Source organism: Aulonocara sp. 'chitande type north' Nkhata Bay, linkage group LG18 (assembly GCF_057382095.1).
Source record: "Aulonocara sp. 'chitande type north' Nkhata Bay isolate Kocher_YH1m ecotype deep benthic linkage group LG18, A_spYH_male_GT1.1, whole genome shotgun sequence".
Lineage (NCBI taxonomy): Eukaryota > Metazoa > Chordata > Actinopteri > Cichliformes > Cichlidae > Aulonocara > Aulonocara sp. 'chitande type north' Nkhata Bay.
In genome coordinates, this window is record NC_141361.1 from 41459259 (window position 1) to 41478887 (window position 19629).

The following is a 19629-nucleotide window of genomic DNA, read 5'->3' on the forward strand; positions in this document are numbered from 1 at the left end:
TGAGAGGCGCTGCAATAAGAGCACACACCGACTCCATGCTTACCTGTGCACAGATCTCTGTGGTGAAGGAGGAGCGCTTCTATCCCAAGTGGAACCCGTCAGCAGTCCCATCCTCTCCTGGTGAGGTTAGCTCCTGTACCGGCATCGTAGCTGGGAAACGGGCAGTAAACAAGCTGCACCAGGAGCTAGCTGCACAGGGATTCACACAGGTACACACACACACACAGGAAGTGCTTTCTGTGCTAAAGCCGATGCTTCGATGCTAAAACCTTTTGGTACAGTTTGTCCAACTCCTCCTGTCCAGGTGTACGTGGACCAGGTGGATGCAGACATCGTTGCAGTGACTCGTCACTGTCCCAGCACCCACCAGTCTGTGGTAACCGTGAGCAGGACCGCCTTCTGGGATCCCAAAACCCACCAGTACAGCACCAGTGTCCCGCCCATGTTCATTCCTGGTAGAACAACATCATTACTGTGGATTTTGAATCTTAGTGCAGCTGTGCACACCCACCACGTTTGTTTGTTTTTTATTATTTTCATTGATTTATTTTTTTCGATTAGTTGGATCTGAATAATCTTATCATTGCATTTGAAAACAAGTGCGCTCCTCACTCAGATCAGGTACTGCTAGCAGACCCGGGTGCACGTTCATGCTTTGCAGCATCTCTTTATTCACGTTGCTGTGCACACTCGGCTGCAGCGCTGCTGCTGCAAGCCACACACATCAACAACAACATGATAGGACCCCGTTCAGTCTTGTAACCCAACAGTACTAAATATGTGAAGAGATGCAGACGATAAAATCCTGGTTTAAAAACGCTGTCCTGGTCTCAGATATGGTCCCACACTGATACACCTTCGACATCTGCATCAAACCATGAAATTCTCCCTGCTTCTCATGAGAACTGGATGAGCCCAGAGTCTGTCCTGTTCAGAGACATGAGGACCATAATTACTTGATACTGACTTTTACTTATTTATTGTTTTCAGTGTATTTTGAGAACACATTTTTACATAAAGGCAGTGCATATGGTGTGTGTGTGTTACCTGCAAAGTCGGATCTGGAAAATTTGTCACAACATGTTAGGTGTGTAGTTTGGATGGATTCACAGTGCATGCTGCCACCTTTTCCCTCTCCCAGGGAAAATAGAGGAGGTGGTGCTGGAGGCAAGGATGGTGGAAAGGAGCACCGGGAAATATAAGAAGGATGAGAACTACATCAACGGCATGCCAGAATACACAGTGGAAATGAAAGAGCACATCTCGGTGAGCGCGTCATGTTTAACACAGGTGTGTTTCTGAGCGTTAGTGGCAGACGGACGGTGTTAAACTGGTTCTGCTGTGTGCACAGGTGGATGAGAGTACAGTGATGAAGAAAGCTGGAGTGACGTCAAAAGGGCGTTCAGAGTTTGTGCACGAGATCACCTTCCAGAAGCTGACACCCGGCAGCATCATCGCCTTCAGGTAGCACACACACAAACGTCACGCGTGATTGTGTGTTATGGTCACTTTTCAGACTCGCGTTTCTCTTTTCTCTCCTTGTCAGGGTCAGTTTGGATCCCAAAGCCCAGAAGCTGGTGGGACTGCTGAGGTACTATCTGTCCCAGTTTAGCCCAAAGTACAGGAGAGGCAGCGTAGCAGATGAAAACCCACCAGACGCACTGAAGAAGCCCCTGGCACAGTGAGCACACCACATACTCAACACAGGCCTTTTTGTGGTATGGATGAAATGGGACTGACAGAACGTGTCTCGCTAAGATGAGATGCAACGGTGCGAGCTGCAGGGTACACTCAGAAAGGTGAAGCTAGTATATCAGACACACAGATATGCAGAGTACTTCATCCTGTTAGTAGTACAGTATTTTTGCTAGCACACACACCTCTTACATACTCTGTACCCACACAGACCCAAAGATTGAGCGCTTTTGTCGTCATAGCTTGATGGATATAATTGGATACCAGCTGTCACGAGCTATGGTGTAAAACCAGGACTTGTCAAACAGGTGTCAGTCACATCATTAGTAGGTTGCTGTACTCTGATCATCCATCAGTTAGTAGGAACATAAAATCATCAGGGAAATGTGACGGGATAGATGAACGCTGCTGTTTATGTTAATGCTTTTAGCTTTAGGTGATGGCCTGTAGCAGCTTCTTATTGAGACTGTGTTTAACAGGCTCATGTCTAAGCTGACGCTGGCAGACATGAATGTCCTGCTGTTTTGCTGCGACACGGAGGAAAAAGAGGAAGGCGGAGGCTGTTACAGTATCCCAGGCTGGGAAACTCTCAAATACGCAGGACTTCAGGGTAACTTTATGTTCTTCAGTCCAGTCTGTACCTCATCTAGGATGGAGACCAAATGAGTGTTACTAAAGTGTTGCTGTGTTTGCAGGTCTGATGTCTGTGTTTGCTGATGTTCGTCCCAACAACGACCTGGGCCATCCTTTGTGTGCCAACCTCAGAGACGGAGACTGGCTCATAGACTTCGTCGCCAATAGGCTGATGCACAGGGAGGGGCCGCTGGCAGAGGTGAGACTGGGACTGGTTTAAGGCTCCTGTTTGTGATGACCTCTTACCACCACAGGCCACCTCACACAGGCCGCCGGCTTCTGGGTTTGAGTTTTCTGTGTGCAGTTTTCACATTCTTCCTGTTCCTGTTGGTCCCAGTACTTCAGAGACTCTGTCGGAGGGAATCGCCACTAATGTTCATTTAGATAACGATGAAATACTGAGTGTGCTAAAGGACTGGAGCAGCTGTTTGAGAACAAACATGACAGAAAACCATGAATGGATGAAATGTATTTGAGACTTTAATCACCGAATAAAAACAAGATGAACATAAAGGAGGGTGTGAAACGACTATCTGCCATACTGTTTCTCATGAAACCCCATAAAGTCAGTACTGCAGAAGAAGAGAAGCGTGCATACAGACTCTGTAAACTGTCACTGGTAAAAACATGACAAACTTTATACTCTCCAACAATCTAATGATATTTAGTCGGCTAACACTAAAATAAGTTAAAAGCCTAAGCTGACTAAAGCTCAATGAAATCCACATTAGCACTGGAGGAAACGTCTGCAACATGACTGACTCCTTAAATTGTGCTCCAAAAACCTGAACTCACAGGCTGCTAGCTACAAAGCGCTAATCCTACAAAGCGCTAATCCTACAAAGTGCTAATGCTACCGAGTCATTTGCTCAGGCCTGTGTGCGACCCAGCTGACTGAGACACAAGCTTAGATATTTCTGTCCCTGCCCTGGACCATAGTTGTTTGAGGCAGGTGCTGCTGAGTACTGAGCCTTCCTGCGTCTCCTCCTTATACTCGTTCTTCCTCAAACACGGCTGCTTGTTTCTGTCAGACACAAGTCTTCATCTTCTGTGTGTCTGCAGGTGGGTCGCTGGTTGGCAGCCATGTTTAATTTCCTCAAACACATGCCCCGCTACCTCATCCCCTGCTACTTTGATGCTATCCTAGTTTCCACCTACACCACAGCCCTCGATGCCACCTACAAACTCATGTCCAGGTAGGCTGTGCTGTGTCTGTCGACACAGCAGATCTCTTTGTTGTACTGAAATGTTAGTGTACAGCTCATCTTCATCTCTGTGTCCGGTTCGCTGCGGTCGAGCGATGACGTGTACCTGTCCTCCGTCTGAAAACAGCTTTGTCCAGAACGGCTCTACCTTTGTTCGTCACCTGGCGCTCGGTTCGGTTCAGATGTGCAGCGTTGGACGCTTTCCTGCTCTGCCTCCTGTTTCTGCTCAATTAGACGACGTCCCGTACCGCATCAGTCCAATCACGGGCCAGAAGGAGCAGTGCTGCGCCTCGCTGGCTGCAGGTAACAGTCACACACATCTGATGCTGTGTTTCCCGATGAAATCTTGTTTTGAGTCACGTCTCTTTGTCAGGTCTTCCTCATTTCTCTGCGGGGATTTTCCGTTGCTGGGGCAGAGACACCTTCATCGCTCTCAGGGGACTGCTGCTCCTCACTGGTAGACACGTCGAGGCTCGGTGCGTGACCCCGTGCACCTCATCTGATTCTCATGACACACGAGTGTATTAATTATATTACATTTCCTTACAAACTAAATTCCTTATCATGGTCTCCATAGCAACATCATCCTGGCCTTTGCAGGGACATTGCGCCACGGTTTGATCCCCAACCTGCTGGGGGAGGGTCGATGTGCCAGATACAACTGCAGGGACGCTGTGTGGTGGTGGCTGCAGTGCATCCAGGTGGGAGCTGCTGTGAACTTAAACTAGAAACAAGAGAGAGCAGAGTGCGGGTACGGCGCGCGGGGTGAGGAGTGCGGCGCCGGGAGTGAGGGTACGGCGCCGGGAGTGAGGAGTGGGGGTACGAGTGAGGAGTGAGGGTACGGCGCCCGGAGTGAGGAGTGGGGGTACGAGTGAGGAGTGAGGGTACGGCGCCGGGAGTGAGGAGTGGGGGTACGAGTGAGGAGTGAGGGTACGGCGCCCGGAGTGAGGAGTGGGGGTACGAGTGAGGAGTGAGGGTACGAGTGAGGAGTGCGGGTACGGCGCCGGGAGTGAGGGTACGAGTGAGGAGTGTGGGTACGAGTGAGGAGTGCGGGTACGGCGCCCGGAGTGAGGAGTGCGGGTACGAGTGAGGAGTGCGGGTACGGTGCCCGGAGTGAGGAGTGCGGGTACGAGGGAGGAGTGCGGGTACGAGTGAGGAGTGAGGGTACAGCGCCGGGAGTGAGGAGTGCGGGTACGAGTGAGGAGTGCGGGTACGAGTGAGGAGTGCGGGTACGGTGCCCGGAGTGAGGAGTGAGGGTACGGCGCCGGGAGTGAGGAGTGCGGGTACGAGGGAGGAGTGCGGGTACGAGTGAGGAGTGAGGGTACAGCGCCGGGAGTGAGGAGTGCGGGTACGAGTGAGGAGTGCAGGTACGAGTGAGGAGTGAGGGTACGGCGCCGGGAGTGAGGAGTGCGGGTACGAGTGAGGAGTGAGGGTACGGCGCCCGGAGTGAGGACTTAAAAACTTCATGTGTGGAACAGTACTGAAAGCCCTTCAATGAGATGGGGGATCAATGATGCTAAACGTCAATGTTTAACTTTCAAGCTGCTCATTAAATCTGTGTCTAAACAAACACCTTTGTGCATTCGTGCTTGTGTTCAGGACTACACTACCCAGGTTCCCAGAGGGCATGAAATCCTTAGCTGCCCTGTCACACGCATGTACCCCACTGATGACTGCGAGCCTTGTAAACCTGGAGAGGTGGTATGTACACACACACACACACACACACACACACACACACACACACACACACACACCTCAGGCTGGAGCTCACCCCTGGCCCTTCAGCCAGTATTAGTCTCTCTACATTTCTACGCCGTTCTTAAGGGAAACGGGCAGAGAAGGCTGAGCTGTGACAGGAACATCAGTGGCACCAGGTCTTTTGGACTTTGTGGTCCAAGTTGTCCTCTGTAAGCACAGTCAGGCATGACACCAGTGACTGTGGCCCTGTGTACAACAGGATGCAGACTGTGTTCATGAAGCGTTCGTGTGGGATCATCATGACTGAGTGGAACAGAGAAATGTTCTTTAGGGTTACTTAGACGAGCTGTTCAGGCTGTGTTACAGGGATCGTACCAAATACTCACTTTGTGCTGTTTGACTGTATTTCTGGACGTTTAAATGAATCTCTGCACCTATTGTCCCTAAAATATGAAGAAATGAGGGGGTGGCTCAAGATTTTTGCACAGTACTGAAAATATTTTCCTTAAGTTCATTTTCAGGCGGCATGCTTATCTCAGGGCTTCACTAAACACTGCAAACAATTTAACAAAGCAGTCAGCACTCGCACACTGACATACCGTCATAGCTAGCTGATGTGTAACCTTTGACCCAACAGGAGGCTAAACTACAAAGACCACGATCCTAACGAGCTGCTCCTCTTATTATTCAGAGCACTAATAGTACATTTAACAGGTGCACACCTGGACTGGTACACCTGCTCCTCCTGTGTTCCAGCAGCATCGGCGTCTCTTTAATGCGACTGCTGGCAGTCACCAAATACTGGAGTGGCCCACACAGATGCTGAGTGTTGTGTGTTTATGCCCCGAACGTTCTGTGTGTTCATACATGTGCAGGAGCAGCCTCTGTATGATGTGATCCATGAAGCTCTGCGGCGCCACTTGGAGGGCATTTCCTTCAGAGAGAGAAACGCTGGACCCAAAATAGACATGAAAATGAGAGATGAAGGTGTGTGTGTTAAATGAGTTGCGTATTCAGAGTACTTATACACATTTTAAGAAAGTAATTTCTAACAGCTGATAAGCCGATGACATCATCTGGTTTTACTAAGTTCTTACTACAAAGATTTTTCGGGTACTGCACCTCACAACCTTTTGCTCTTTGCAGGGTTCAGCGTCGTTGCTCGGGTCGACCCCGCCACAGGTTTTGTGAGCGGAGGAAACCGCTTTAACTGCGGCACATGGATGGACAAGATGGGAGAGAGTGAGAGAGCCAGGAACAAAGGCATGCCTGCTACTCCAAGGTAACACAAACTCCTCACGCTGTGCAGTAAGTGACCCGCAGACTCCAGCTGCTCACATTCTACTGTCTCTACTGTTTTTACTGAAGTCAAATCATCAAAAAAGACTTCGCTGAAGCCCTCCATCAGGTTCAAAGTTGTATAAGTAACATATTAAACATGCTGAGACAGCAGCCCTCACAGAGTGCCACATCGAAACAGCAGAGCTTGGTGTTCGGGCTCCTCTGTGAAACTTTCCCAGGGTCCTCCCTGCTGCTGGTGTCCAGCTCTCTGTGGTGGGGGTGGGGTGGGGGTGCCACACACAATATTTAGTTTCTGGGTCTCATCATGGTGCACTCTGCTGGCTATTATGAAACACACACACACACACACACGGGTTGGGATAGTAATAATGTATCAGAATAAATAAACTATCTAGTTTCTTCAGGCTTCAATCATCTAACACAATAAACAGGAGCATAGGAAGCTGCTGAGATCATTTGGTGTTGTCCACAGGTGTAACCCACAGATCCACGGTCCTTCTAAATGTGGCTCAATTCAATTCATCCATCCATCCATCCATCTTCATCCGCTTTATCCGGGGCCGGGTCGCGGGGGCAGCAGCCTAAGCAAAGAGGCCCAGACCTCCCTCTCCCCAGCCACCTCCTCCAGCTTATCCGGGGGAATACCAAGGCGTTCCCAGGCCAGCCGAGAGATATAATCTCTCCAGCGTGTCCTGGGTCTGCCCCGGGGCCTCCTCCCGGTGGGACATGCCTGGAACACCTCACCCAGGAGGCGCCCAGGGGGCATCCTTGTCAGATGCCCGAACCACCTCAGCTGGCTCCTTTCGATGTGGAGCAGCAGCTGCTCTACTCTGAGCCCCTCCCGGATGGCCGAACTTCTCACCCTATCTCTAAGGGAGAGGCCAGCCACCCTTCGGAGGAAGCTCATTTCTGCCGCTTGTATCCGCGATCTCGTTCTTTCGGTCACTACCCACAGCTCGTGGCCATAGGTGAGGGTAGGGACGTAGATCGACCGGTAAATTGAGAGCTTCGCTTTTACACTCAGCTCCCTCTTCACCACGACGGACCGGTGCAGCGTCCGCATTACTGCAGCTGCAGCCCCAATCCGTCTGTCGATCTCCGGCTCCCTTCTCCCATCACTCGCGAACAAGACCCCGAGATACTTGAACTCCTCCACTTGGGGCAGGAACTCATCCCCGACCCGGAGTGGGCACTCCACCCTTTTCCGGCTGAGAACCATGGCCTCAGATTTGGAGGTGCTGATCCTCATTCCCGCTGCTTCACACTCGGCTGCGAACCGTTCCAGTGCGAGCTGGAGGCCCTCACCCGATGAAGCCAACAGAACCACATCATCTGCAAAAATCAGAGATGAGATTCTGAGGCCACCAAAGCGAAAGCCCTCCGCCACTTGGCTGCGCCTAGAAATCCTGTCCATAAAAATTATGAACAGAACCGGAGACAAAGGGCAGCCCTGGCGGAGCCCATCACCCACCGGGAACGAGTCCGACTTATTGCCGGCAATGCGAACCAAGCTCTTGCAACGGTTGTATAGGGATCGAATGGCCCGTAGCAATGGGCCAGACACCCCATATTCCCGCAACACCTCCCACAGGCCACCCCGAGGGACACGGTCGAATGCCTTCTCCAAGTCCACAAAACACATGTAGACTGGTTGGGCAAACTCCCATGCACCCTCAAGTATCCTGGAGAGGACAAAGAGCTGGTCCAGTGTTCCGCGACCAGGACGAAAACCGCATTGTTCCTCCTGTATCCGAGGTTCGACTAACGGACGAACTCTCCTTTCCAGCACTCTGGCATAGACTTTCCCAGGGAGGCTGAGGAGTGTGATCCCCCTGTAGTTGGAACACACCCTCCGGTCCCCCTTCTTAAAGATGGGGACCACCACCCCGGTCTGCCAGTCCACAGGTACTGCCCCTGATCTCCACGCAACATTGCAGAGGCGTGTCAACCAGGACAGCCCTACAACGTCCAGAGCCTTCAGGAACTCGGGGCGGACCTCATCAACACCAGGGGCTCTGCCACCAAGGAGTTGTTTAACTGCCTCAGTGACCTTGCCCCCGGAAATTGGCGGGTCATTCCCCTCATCCCCAGACTCTGCTTCCTCCTCGGAAGACGTGTCAGTGGGATTAAGGAGGTCCTCGAAGTATTCCTTCCACCGCCTGACAATTTTCTCAGTCGACGTCAGCAGCGCTCCGCCAGCACTATACACAGTGCAGGTAGAGCCAGAATCTCTTCGAGGCAGTCCGAAAGTCTTTTTCCATGGCCTCTCCGAACTCCTCCAACACCCGAGTTTTTGCTTCAGCCACTGCCCGAGCCGCATTCCGCTTGGCCTGTCGATACCTGTCGGCTGCCTCCAGAGTCCCACAGGCTAACCAAGCCCGATAGGACTCCTTCTTCAGCCTGGTGGCTCCCTTCACCTCTGGTGTCCACCATTTGGTTCGGGGATTACCACCACGGCAGGCACCAACCACCTTGCGGCCGCAGCTCAGTGCAGCAGCTTCGGCAATGGAGACGCTGAACATGGTCCATTCGGACTCAATGTCCCCAGTCTCCCTCGGAATGCTGTTGAAGCTCTGCCGGAGGTGTGCGTTGAAGATCTCGCGGACTGGGGCCTCTGCTAGACGTTCCCAGCACACCCTCACTACGCGTTTAGGTGCACCAGGTCTGTCCAGCGTCCTCCCCCGCCACCTGATCCAACTCACCACCAGGTGGTGATCAGTTGACAGCTCAGCCCCTCTCTTTACCCGAGTGTCCAGAACATATGGTCGCAGGTCTGCTGATACGATTACAAAATCGATCATCGACCTACGGCCTAGAGCGTCCTGGTGCCACGTGCACTTATGGACACTCTTATGTTCGAACAGGGTGTTCGTTATGGCCAAACTGTGATTAGCACAGAAGTCCAATAACAAAGCACCGCTCGGGTTCAGATCAGGGAGGCCGTTCCTCCCAATCACGCCCCTCCAGGTCTCGCTGTCGTTACCCACGTGAGCATTGAAGTCTCCCAGCAGGACAACAGAGTCTCCAGGACTCTAAGAAGGCTGGGTACTCTGAACTGCCACTCGGCGCATAAGCGCAGATGACAGTCAGGACCCGTTCCCCGACCCTAAGGCGCAGGGAACAAACCCTCTCGTCCACCGGGAAAAACCCCAACGTACCGGCAGCAAGCCGAGGGGATATTAGAATACCCACCCCAGCCCGCCGCCTCTCACCAGGGGCAACTACAGACTGAGACAGAGTCCAGCCCCTCTCCAGGAGACTGGTTCCAGAGCCCAAGCCATGCGTAGAGGTGAGCCCGACTATATCTAGCCGGTACCTCTCAACCTCACGCACTAACTCAGGCTCCTTCCCCACCAGAGAGGTGACATTCCATGTCCCTATTGCCAGTCTTGGCAGCCGGGGGTCAGTCCGCCAGGGCCTCCGCTCCTGGCCGCCACCCGGCACACAATGCACCCAACCCCTATGGCGCCTCCTGCGGGTGGTGGGCCTGCGGGAAGATGGGCCCATGTCTCCTTTTCGGGCTGTGCCCGGCCGGGCCCCATGGACTAAGGCCCGGCCACCAGACGCTCACCCTCGGGCACCCTCCCCGGGCCTGGCTCCAGGGCGGGGCCCCGGTAACCCTATCCCGGGCAGGGTAAACTGTTCCCTCGGTGTCCTTTTCATAAGGGTCTTATGAATCGCTCTTTGTCTGGTCCCTCACCCAGGGCCAGTTTGCCATGGGAGACCCTACCAGTAGGGGTGCAACGATACACAAAATTCACGGTTCGGTTCGGTTCGATACTTTGGTGTCACGGTTCGATATTTTTTCGATACAAAATAAAATGTTCATGCCTTTTTAATTTGTCATTTATTAAAATTATAAATATATATTTTAACTCAAAAGTACAGTTTTTAAATTTAACTCTAACCCTTGTGCGCGTTTTTTATTTTGACAGCGAATGCGCACCTGCGGACCACTTATGTGCACCCCTGGTTATTTAAATTCAAATTCAAATTCAAATTTTATTTGTCACGTACACAGTCATACACAGTACGATATGTAGTGAAATGCTTGGACAACTGCTCGTGACCTAAAGAAAACAAAAAAAGGAAAAGGCTATGAATAAGATAGGAAATAAATATGAAAAATTAAAAAGGGTAAATTTAACTAGGAAGGAATAGAATATAAATTAAGGTTAAAAATGAAATAACTGTACAACACAAATTAGAATGAAGGGTAAATTTAACTGGGAAGAATAAGATAAAGATAAATATATAAATTAAAGTTGAAAATAAAATAACTGTACAACAAAATACACAATACACAATATAGAACTATATAAGAATGTATGAAGAAATCTAAATCTAAATAAATATATACACAATAACAATTTAGCTCGTCATATTGCAGCCACAGAAATTCTTTTGTCCATGAAACCATAAAGCTGCACTTTCTTTTTGCCTTATAGTCTGATTTGTCATAACTTCTCCGTTTTGTGGTAAGCTTTTCTTTGGCTGTCACTTCTTCACCCTGACCTGTCTTATTTGGCTCAGCAGAACTAAAATATATATCTGTCTGTGAAGGTTCTCAGTCATCCAGGTCATCGTAGTCAAATATATATCCTGCTGCTTTTACACGCGCACTCACATAAGCTCAGCGATTCTCTGCGCGATCAACCTCTCACATGTTTAAGCTGCGGGAGATTTCACTTGTCATGTTTGCATAGTAAGCTAACGATTAATAAGACGATGTCAGAGGAATTGGTGCACAAATTATCATCACTCACAGATCAGTGCTGTCGCTCTCTATACACAGTTCGCACGATTGCAAAGTGAAAACAAAAAAACAAGCGCAAATTCAAACGCGATTTCAATATATCACATATTGACAGTGGCTCACCGATGCCAATGACATAATTACCCAGCTACATTTCTGAAAGAATGCAAAAGCATTGACATATATTTTTCCTTCCTACAATAGCCCGACGGGCAGGGTAGCCCGTCTGAAAAAAATCGCTAGCCCCAGGACGTCGGGCTAGCGATTTTGCGAGCCCTGTATCTGATTGAGGAATCACTCATCTTTGGAAAAGAGAGTTTATTACAGAGAAATGCCTCTTTCCAAAATAAAAGCTATACTATCCGCTTCTTCTGGGCTATATTCTCAGCAGCATAAGGAGAATCATGTGCTAACAGCTGTCTAAATGACTTGGCTAAAGTTAGTAGCATGCTTGTTGTTTTTGTCTTTGCACTAAGATGATGTAAATGTGCAGTCATATTCGTTGTGTTCCCACTAGTGCTTTCAGGTTAATCTCGTTGAAATGACCTTAACGCCACAACACGGCAAATCTCCGTTAACGAGCTACCGCCGATCGCCCCGTGCATGGGGCTAGACGGCCAACACGTTAACGAGCTAACTGCGCTAACACACTAGTTCCCACCCATGTAATTGAGCATTGCATGGCGCATCCAACATACTGTTTTACTTTAGTCCATGACTCGCTTACCTTCAGGGTCATACGTCACATGAAAACCAAAATAATTCCAAACGCCAGATCTGAATGAAAGTGGGGAACGTCCATGTTGCAAGGAGAGCTTAACTTCTGTCTTGCTAGCTTGCCCTGTGCTCTTCCTTCTGACTATGCTGTCTGTGTTGAGCGCTCAGTGAATCTGCGTTCGACTGCTCCGCCTAGGGTCGACAGTGCAGCCTAGGCGGAGTAGTCGAACGCAGATTCACTGAGCGCTCCACACAGACAGCATCGTCAGAAGGACAGTTGATAAAATAAATTACAAATGTTGTATTGTTCGATACATATGCGTACCGAACCGAAAGCACTGTATCGAACGGTTCAATATCGATACGAATATCGTTGCACCCCTACCTACCAGGGGGCAAAAGCCCCCAGACAACATAGCCCCTGGGATCCCTGGGACACACAAACCCCTCCACCACGATAAGGTAGCGATTCAAGGTGGGGCAATTCAATTCAATTTTATTTATATAGCGCCAAATCACAACATAAGTCGCCTCAAGGCGCTTCATAGATACAGAGAAAAACCCAACAATCATATGACCCCCTATGAGCAAGCACTTTGGCAACAGTGGGAAGGAAAAACTCCCTTTTAACAGGAAGAAACCTCCGGCAGAACCAGGCTCAGGGAGGGGCGGGGCCATCTGCTGCGACCGGTTGGGGTGAGAGAAGGAAGACAGGATAAAAGACATGCTGTGGAAGAGAGACAGAGATTAATAACAGATATGATTCAATGCAGAGAGGTCTGTTAATACATAGTGAGCGAGAAAGGTGACTGGAAAGGAAAAACTCAATGCATCATGGGAATCCCCCGGCAGCCTACGTCTATTGCAGCATAACTAAGGGAGGATTCAGGGTCACCTGGTCCAGCCCTAACTATATGCTTTAGCAAAAAGGAAAGTTTGAAGCCTAATCTTGAAAGTAGAGATAGTGTCTGTCTCCTGAATCCAAACTGGAAGCTGGTTCCACAGAAGAGGGGCCTGAAAACTGAAGGCTCTGCCTCCCATTCTACTTTTAAATACTCTAGGAACAACAAGTAGGCCTGCAGAGCGAGAGCGAAGTGCTCTAATAGGGTGATATGGTACTACAAGGTCATTAAGATAAGATGGAGCCTGATTATTTAAGACCTTGTATGTGAGGAGCAGGATTTTGAATTCAATTCTGGATTTAACAGGAAGCCAATGAAGGGAAGCCAAAACAGGAGAAATATGCTCTCTCTTTCTAGTCCCAATTCAAGCAGCATTGTTAGAACAACGATAATAACTGACAAACACAAATGTCCTCACTCTGTGTGCCACATTTGCTGTTAGAAAGATGCAAAAACACAGAAGTTTAATTGGCTTAGAGAACTTTATATTACAATTTGAATTGACAACATCAGTGAATCAAAGGAAAGTCCAGGTTGGTACTGATATCGTGTCCTGTGCCTTTTGTGCAGAGATGGAGCAGCGGTGGAGATAGTTGGTCTGAGTAAGTCTGCAGTTCGCTGGGTGGTGGAACTTCACGCCAAGGGCCTGTTCCCATACGATGGAGTTAAATTACACAGAGATGGTATGTGACAAACTCCACTGTTTTCACATAAACGAATTCCCCATCGTCATTCACCTAAAACCAAACCACCTTATTCCAGGTAAGGAAGTGTTCATCTCGTACTCCCAGTGGAACGAGCAGCTCAGCCAGTCCTTTGAAGCTGGCTTCTGGGTGTCCGGTGACCCAGATGACCCCGATGAGAAGCACCCTGAGCTGGTGCACAAGAAAGGCATCTATAAGGACAGCTACGGCGCCTCCAGCCCCTGGTGTGACTACCAGCTCAGACCCAACTTCACTGTCGCCATGGTGGTGGTAAGCCAACCACAGCCAACGCCTCGCTGTGATCTTCAGTACTGTGTGAAAAACACTCAGTAATAATTACACGTACGTGTGTGTGTGTGTGTGTGTGTGTGTGCGTGCGTGCGTGTGTGTGTGCGCGTGCGTGTGCGTGTGTGCGCGCGCGTGTGTGCGTGTGTGTGTGCGCGCGTGTGCATGTGTGCGTGTGCGTGTGTGTGCGCGCGTGTGTGTGTGTGTGTGCGTGTGTGCGCGCGCGTGTGTGTGCGTGTGTGTGTGTGCGTGCGTGCGTGTGTGTGTGCGCGTGTGTGCGTGTGCGTGTGTGCGCGCGCGTGTGTGTGCGTGTGCGCGCGTGTGTGTGTGTGTGTGCGTGTGTGCGTGTGTGTGTGTGCTCCAGGCTCCAGAGCTGTTCACGGTGGAGAGAGCCTGGAACGCTTTGGAGATAGCTGGGAAGAAACTGCTGGGACCACTGGGAATGAAAACCCTAGATCCTGAGTAATACATTTAAGCTTCTAACTAAACGCCGCAGCACAACGCGTGTTCAGTAACAGCAGTGAAAGACTTAAATGGCTCTTATTGTGTTGTCTCAGTGACCTGGTTTACTGTGGCGTCTATGATAACGCACTGGACAATGACAACTACAACGTGGCCAGAGGCTTCAACTACCACCAAGGACCGGTGAGTCCCACGTCTGTCACTGCAGATGGTTGAACGCAGTGCTGAACAGAACGCCAACCAGAAGAAATGTTTAAAAGTTAACTTTAATAATGCATCAGATCTCCACTGGTAGAAAAGTCAGAGACATGGACTCTGGGTAGAAAATCATCCACCTACAGGCTGCACTCAGAGGATTCACTGTCAGATTTCGGATACATTACCTATAACGTGTCACACAACCTGTTACACACTTTGTGTTTGTGCGTAGGAATGGCTGTGGCCAGTCGGGTACTTCCTGCGTGCTAAACTCTACTTTGCAAAGAAGCTGGGAGAAGACACGTACACCAAAACGGTTACCTTGGTGAAAAATGTTCTGTCACAACATTACACTCACCTGGAGAGGTAGGCCGCTCTCCCCTGTACCTCTGATGAAACGACTGCCTTTTATTGCTTTTCTTTACTAACCTGTCCCTACCTGTCCACCTCCACCAGGTCTCCATGGAAGGGTCTGCCAGAGCTGACCAATGAGAATGGCCAGCACTGTCCATTCAGCTGTGAGACCCAGGCCTGGTCTCTAGCCACTGTGCTGGAGGTCCTGTATGACCTGTAGACCTGTGCAGAGGGCCACCTGTTGCTCAGTTCATCACCAGCCAATCACAGCATCCACTCAGAAAAGTGGACGAGAGGGTCAGTGTGGATGGAATCACACTGTTTTCTTTTTTTCCAGAGGGGGGTTCTGGTAGCATTTCCAAATAAATACTGCAGTGCTTAAAGTGTTTACTAACCAGCCTTGATTGCATTTGGTTGTAGTTAAGTTTGCAAGCTAAATAAAAGATAAGGTCCCAGCAGAAAGCTGATGTAGCTCATATTTCCTATGTTTCCCATATGACCTGAATGCAGCACATTTTAAAGTCCAGCCAGTCTTTAGACTGTAGCAGCTGCTAAGTGTGGTGAACGTTAACGTGTCTGATCCTGCAGACATCCATACCAAAGACATGATCTTGGTATGGATGAAAAGCGTTTGGTAGGCGTTGACTCACAGGGTTGGTGTTAAAACCATTATGAGCCACTGTGCATTCTGTCCCCATAGCAGTTATTTTAAATAAAAAGAGAAGATGTTTTTCTTTGTGGGTCATTGCTGTTCACCAAGGCTCATGTTTGCTACTGAAATCTGCTGTGTGCTTTTATCCTACATCTGTCACAGTGTCCTGTCTCCTGACCTGCAGCGAACACCTGCTGCACGACGAGCTGTAGCAGCACTGGTAGCGTGTTAATGTTGGTGTGAATGTAGGTTAAGTTTAGCTTCTCTATGGAACAGAAAAACCCTCCAGCCTGTACCTTTACACCTGTCATACAGGGAGTGCAGAATTATTAGGCAAGTTGTATTTTTGAGGAATAATTTTATTATTGAACAACAACCATGTTCTCAATGAACCCAAAAAACTCATTAATATCAAAGCTGAATGTTTTTGGAAGTAGTTTTTAGTTTGTTTTTAGTTTGAGCTATTTTAGGGGGATATCTGTGTGTGCAGGTGACTATTACTGTGCATAATTATTAGGCAACTTAACAAAAAACAAATATATACCCATTTCAATTATTTATTTTTACCAGTGACACCAATATAACATCTCCACATTCACAAATATACATTTCTGACATTCAAAAACAAAACAAAAACAAATCAGCGACCAATATAGCCACCTTTCTTTGCAAGGACACTCAAAAGCCTGCCATCCATGGATTCTGTCAGTGTTTTGATCTGTTCACCATCAACATTGCGTGCAGCAGCAACCACAGCCTCCCAGACACTGTTCAGAGAGGTGTACTGTTTTCCCTCCTTGTAAATCTCACATTTGATGATGGACCACAGGTTCTCAATGGGGTTCAGATCAGGTGAACAAGGAGGCCATGTCATTAGTTTTTCTTCTTTTATACCCTTTCTTGCCAGCCACGCTGTGGAGTACTTGGACGCGTGTGATGGAGCATTGTCCTGCATGAAAATCATGTTTTTCTTGAAGGATGCAGACTTCTTCCTGTACCACTGCTTGAAGGTGTCTTCCAGAAACTGGCAGTAGGACTGGGAGTTGAGCTTGACTCCATCCTTAACCCGAAAAGGCCCCACAAGCTCATCTTTGATGATACCAGCCCAAACCAGTACTCCACCTCCACCTTGCTGGCGTCTGAGTCGGACTGGAGCTCTCTGCCCTTTACCAATCCAGCCACGGGCCCATCCATCTGGTCCATCAAGACTCACTCTCATTTCATCAGTCCATAAAACCTTAGAAAAACCAGTCTTGAGATATTTCTTGGCCCAGTCTTGACGTTTCAGCTTGTGTGTCTTGTTCAGTGGTGGTCGTCTTTCAGCCTTTCTTACCTTGGCCATGTCTCTGAGTATTGCACACCTTGTGCTTTTGGGCACTCCAGTGATGTTGCAGCTCTGAAATATGGCCAAACTGGTGGCAAGTGGCATCTTGGCAGCTGCACGCTTGACTTTTCTCAGTTCATGGGCAGTTATTTGGCGCCTTGGTTTTTCCACACGCTTCTTGCGACCCTGTTGACTATTTTGAATGAAACGCTTGATTGTTCGATGATCACGCTTCAGAAGCTTTGCAATTTTGAGACTGCTGCATCCCTTTGCAAGATATCTCACTATTTTTGACTTTTCTGAGCCTGTCAAGTCCTTCTTCTGACCCATTTTGCCAAAGGAAAGGACGTTGCCTAATAATTATGCACACCTGATATAGGGTGTTGATGTCATTAGACCACACCCCTTCTCATTACAGAGATGCACATCACCTAATATGCTTAATTGGTAGTAGGCTTTAGAGCCTACACAGCTTGGAGTAAGACAACATGCATGAAGAGGATGATGTGGACAAAATACTCATTTGCCTAATAATTCTGCACTCCCTGTATAATACACTTCATATGATGCAGTTAGTATTTCTGTACCACCACTAAATATTCACACTCGGCAGGTAAGAAGTGAACAACAAAGGTGCTATTGAGATGCTGGTAATATCCAGTGTACACGTAAAGAATTCAAGCTACAAATATCCTTAAAACTGTAATAATGAAAAATGACAAAGTATTGAACAGTCCTGACACCATCTGAAATCTCAGTAATTAGAAAGCATTTCAAATTAATTAATATCAGCTTGTTCAGGCTCATCAAATATATATATAATTGAATTTAAGCTCTCTTGTTACCAAGGTGTCACACAACATATATCCAGTGTTGGGAAGGTTACTTTTAAAATGTATTCCACTACAGATTACAGATTACATGCCCCAAAATGTAGTTTGTAATGTATTCTGAATACTTTGGATTACTTAATATATTATCATGCTTTTCACAACTACATGAATGTCCTATTGCTGTGTGATTTGTTACTGTTACTGAAGGTTACTCTCCACACCAACACCAACTAGATGTTTAAATCTTAATATAAATGAGTAACAGTAGGTGGACATTAGGTAAAGCTGCACTTTTTTCGTATAGAAAACTATTCCGTGCGTATATAAAACAGGTCCGCAGCTCTGAACCGTAGTAAAGGGACCTCTGGCTAATACGTCGGGCTCGTAGCTGAAAACTAGCTTTACTTTGTTGTCTGGGTCAAGTTTGCTAGCAGAGACAGAGAGAGGCGTTGAAAGGCTGCTCCAACCGAACTTATTGTTTCAGAGGAAAACACGAACACAGTGTACAGTCAAGTCTTGATAGCTTACTTACAACTGGGCTCGTCAGGCACTGACTTGGCTGCAGTGGTTATTATTATATTTACATGCTTCCAGCTCCCGTTTCTGCTCAATGACAGCTCGTACTTTTCCTTTCTCTCCCTCCCTCGCTCACAGACACATCACGGGTATGGCAGTCCATTCTCCCTGCAGCACGGACTATCACTCCCTCCAGTTAATACACGACACCACGGTTCTTCATTCACAGATGGATTTATTCTTCCGTCACACTTCTCCTCAGAAACCCCATAAAATCCACCTTCAAACTGTTATTACATAAAAGTACAGAATGACCAACATAAATATTACAAATAAACATTTAAACCCAAGTTAACAAATACGCGATAAACAAACACAGTTAACGTACCTCGCTGGCTGCACGTAACCGTGAGGGAATGAGTCCGCTTCAGGAACAACTTAACAAAAATAATTCCCAATTTCTTCTTCTTTGCAGCTTTCTTTTACTTTAAACTGCTTATTTATTCCTTCTTCTGCCTTAGTTAACTTATTAACTTAGCTTCTTGCACATGCCTTTTACTTCCCTTTACGTCACTTAAACAAACTGACATAATTTACATTTATGGCAGTTAAACGGACTACACTGCCCATCAGGCTGCATGCTTTAGCGCTATGCCTGTAACACTCTGCCTGTTGCCTTCATATTAAATCATTTAAAATATATATTTCTTCACGTCATTATGAGACGCAAGATTGAGACACAGACATTAGAGCCAATTAATCCATGTTTTGTTTGGGTTTCCACCGGCGTGGAAACCAAAAATAGAGCGGGGACAGCCGAACATATCAAACAGGACAAGACCGCCGTGTAATCCATTTATTTCAACAAAGTAACTGTATTCTGAATACCACCTAACGGTAACTGTAACGGAATACAGTTACTCATATTTTGTATTTTAAATACTTAACGGTGGTACATGTGTTCCATTACTCCCAACACTGCATATATAAGTTGGTTTATAATAGTTTGACCACAGTGCACACCTAAACAGAGGTCCACTGAATAAATGCTGGAACCCCAAGAATGTAACTGAAACGTATGTGTTGTTCACACAATGGCAGTGCTGAATAAACTGTTGACCTTAGTGCTCTCACCTCTGTGTATGTGTGGCTATGTACAGCTCTTCTCTTCAATTCAATGTTATTTACACAGCACCAAATCACAACAGCAGTCGCCTCAAGGCGCTTTATATTGTAAGGTCGACCCTACAGTAATACATACAGAGGAAAAACCCAACAATCATATGACCCCTATGAGCAGCACTTTGGCGACAGTGGGAAGGAAAAACTCCCTTTTAACAGGAAGAAACCTCCAGCAGAACCAGGCTCAGGGAGGGGCGGGGCCATCTGC

General features: G+C 48.0%; 1 protein-coding gene across 6 annotated transcripts in view; it reads left to right on the top strand.

The window, feature by feature from the left end:
- LOC147309307 (glycogen debranching enzyme-like) overlaps positions 1-19372 on the top strand; it is a 40231-nt gene extending 20859 nt beyond the window's left edge. For all 6 annotated transcript variants that reach the window (XM_086272051.1, XM_086272048.1, XM_086272052.1 and 3 more), the window contains 20 exons: positions 54-209; positions 305-455; positions 1142-1266; positions 1352-1464; positions 1547-1681; positions 2175-2305; positions 2391-2527; positions 3391-3524; positions 3661-3836; positions 3907-4009; positions 4111-4234; positions 5133-5234; positions 6110-6221; positions 6381-6516; positions 13482-13594; positions 13674-13885; positions 14265-14362; positions 14458-14545; positions 14793-14926; positions 15017-19372. In XM_086272051.1, coding sequence (XP_086128177.1) covers positions 54-209; positions 305-455; positions 1142-1266; positions 1352-1464; positions 1547-1681; positions 2175-2305; positions 2391-2527; positions 3391-3524; positions 3661-3836; positions 3907-4009; positions 4111-4234; positions 5133-5234; positions 6110-6221; positions 6381-6516; positions 13482-13594; positions 13674-13885; positions 14265-14362; positions 14458-14545; positions 14793-14926; positions 15017-15134 — 2598 coding nt within the window. In that variant the 3' untranslated portion in view covers positions 15135-19372. The remainder of the gene's footprint in view (positions 1-53; positions 210-304; positions 456-1141; positions 1267-1351; positions 1465-1546; positions 1682-2174; positions 2306-2390; positions 2528-3390; positions 3525-3660; positions 3837-3906; positions 4010-4110; positions 4235-5132; positions 5235-6109; positions 6222-6380; positions 6517-13481; positions 13595-13673; positions 13886-14264; positions 14363-14457; positions 14546-14792; positions 14927-15016) is intronic.
- The last annotated feature ends 257 nt before the right edge of the window (positions 19373-19629 follow it).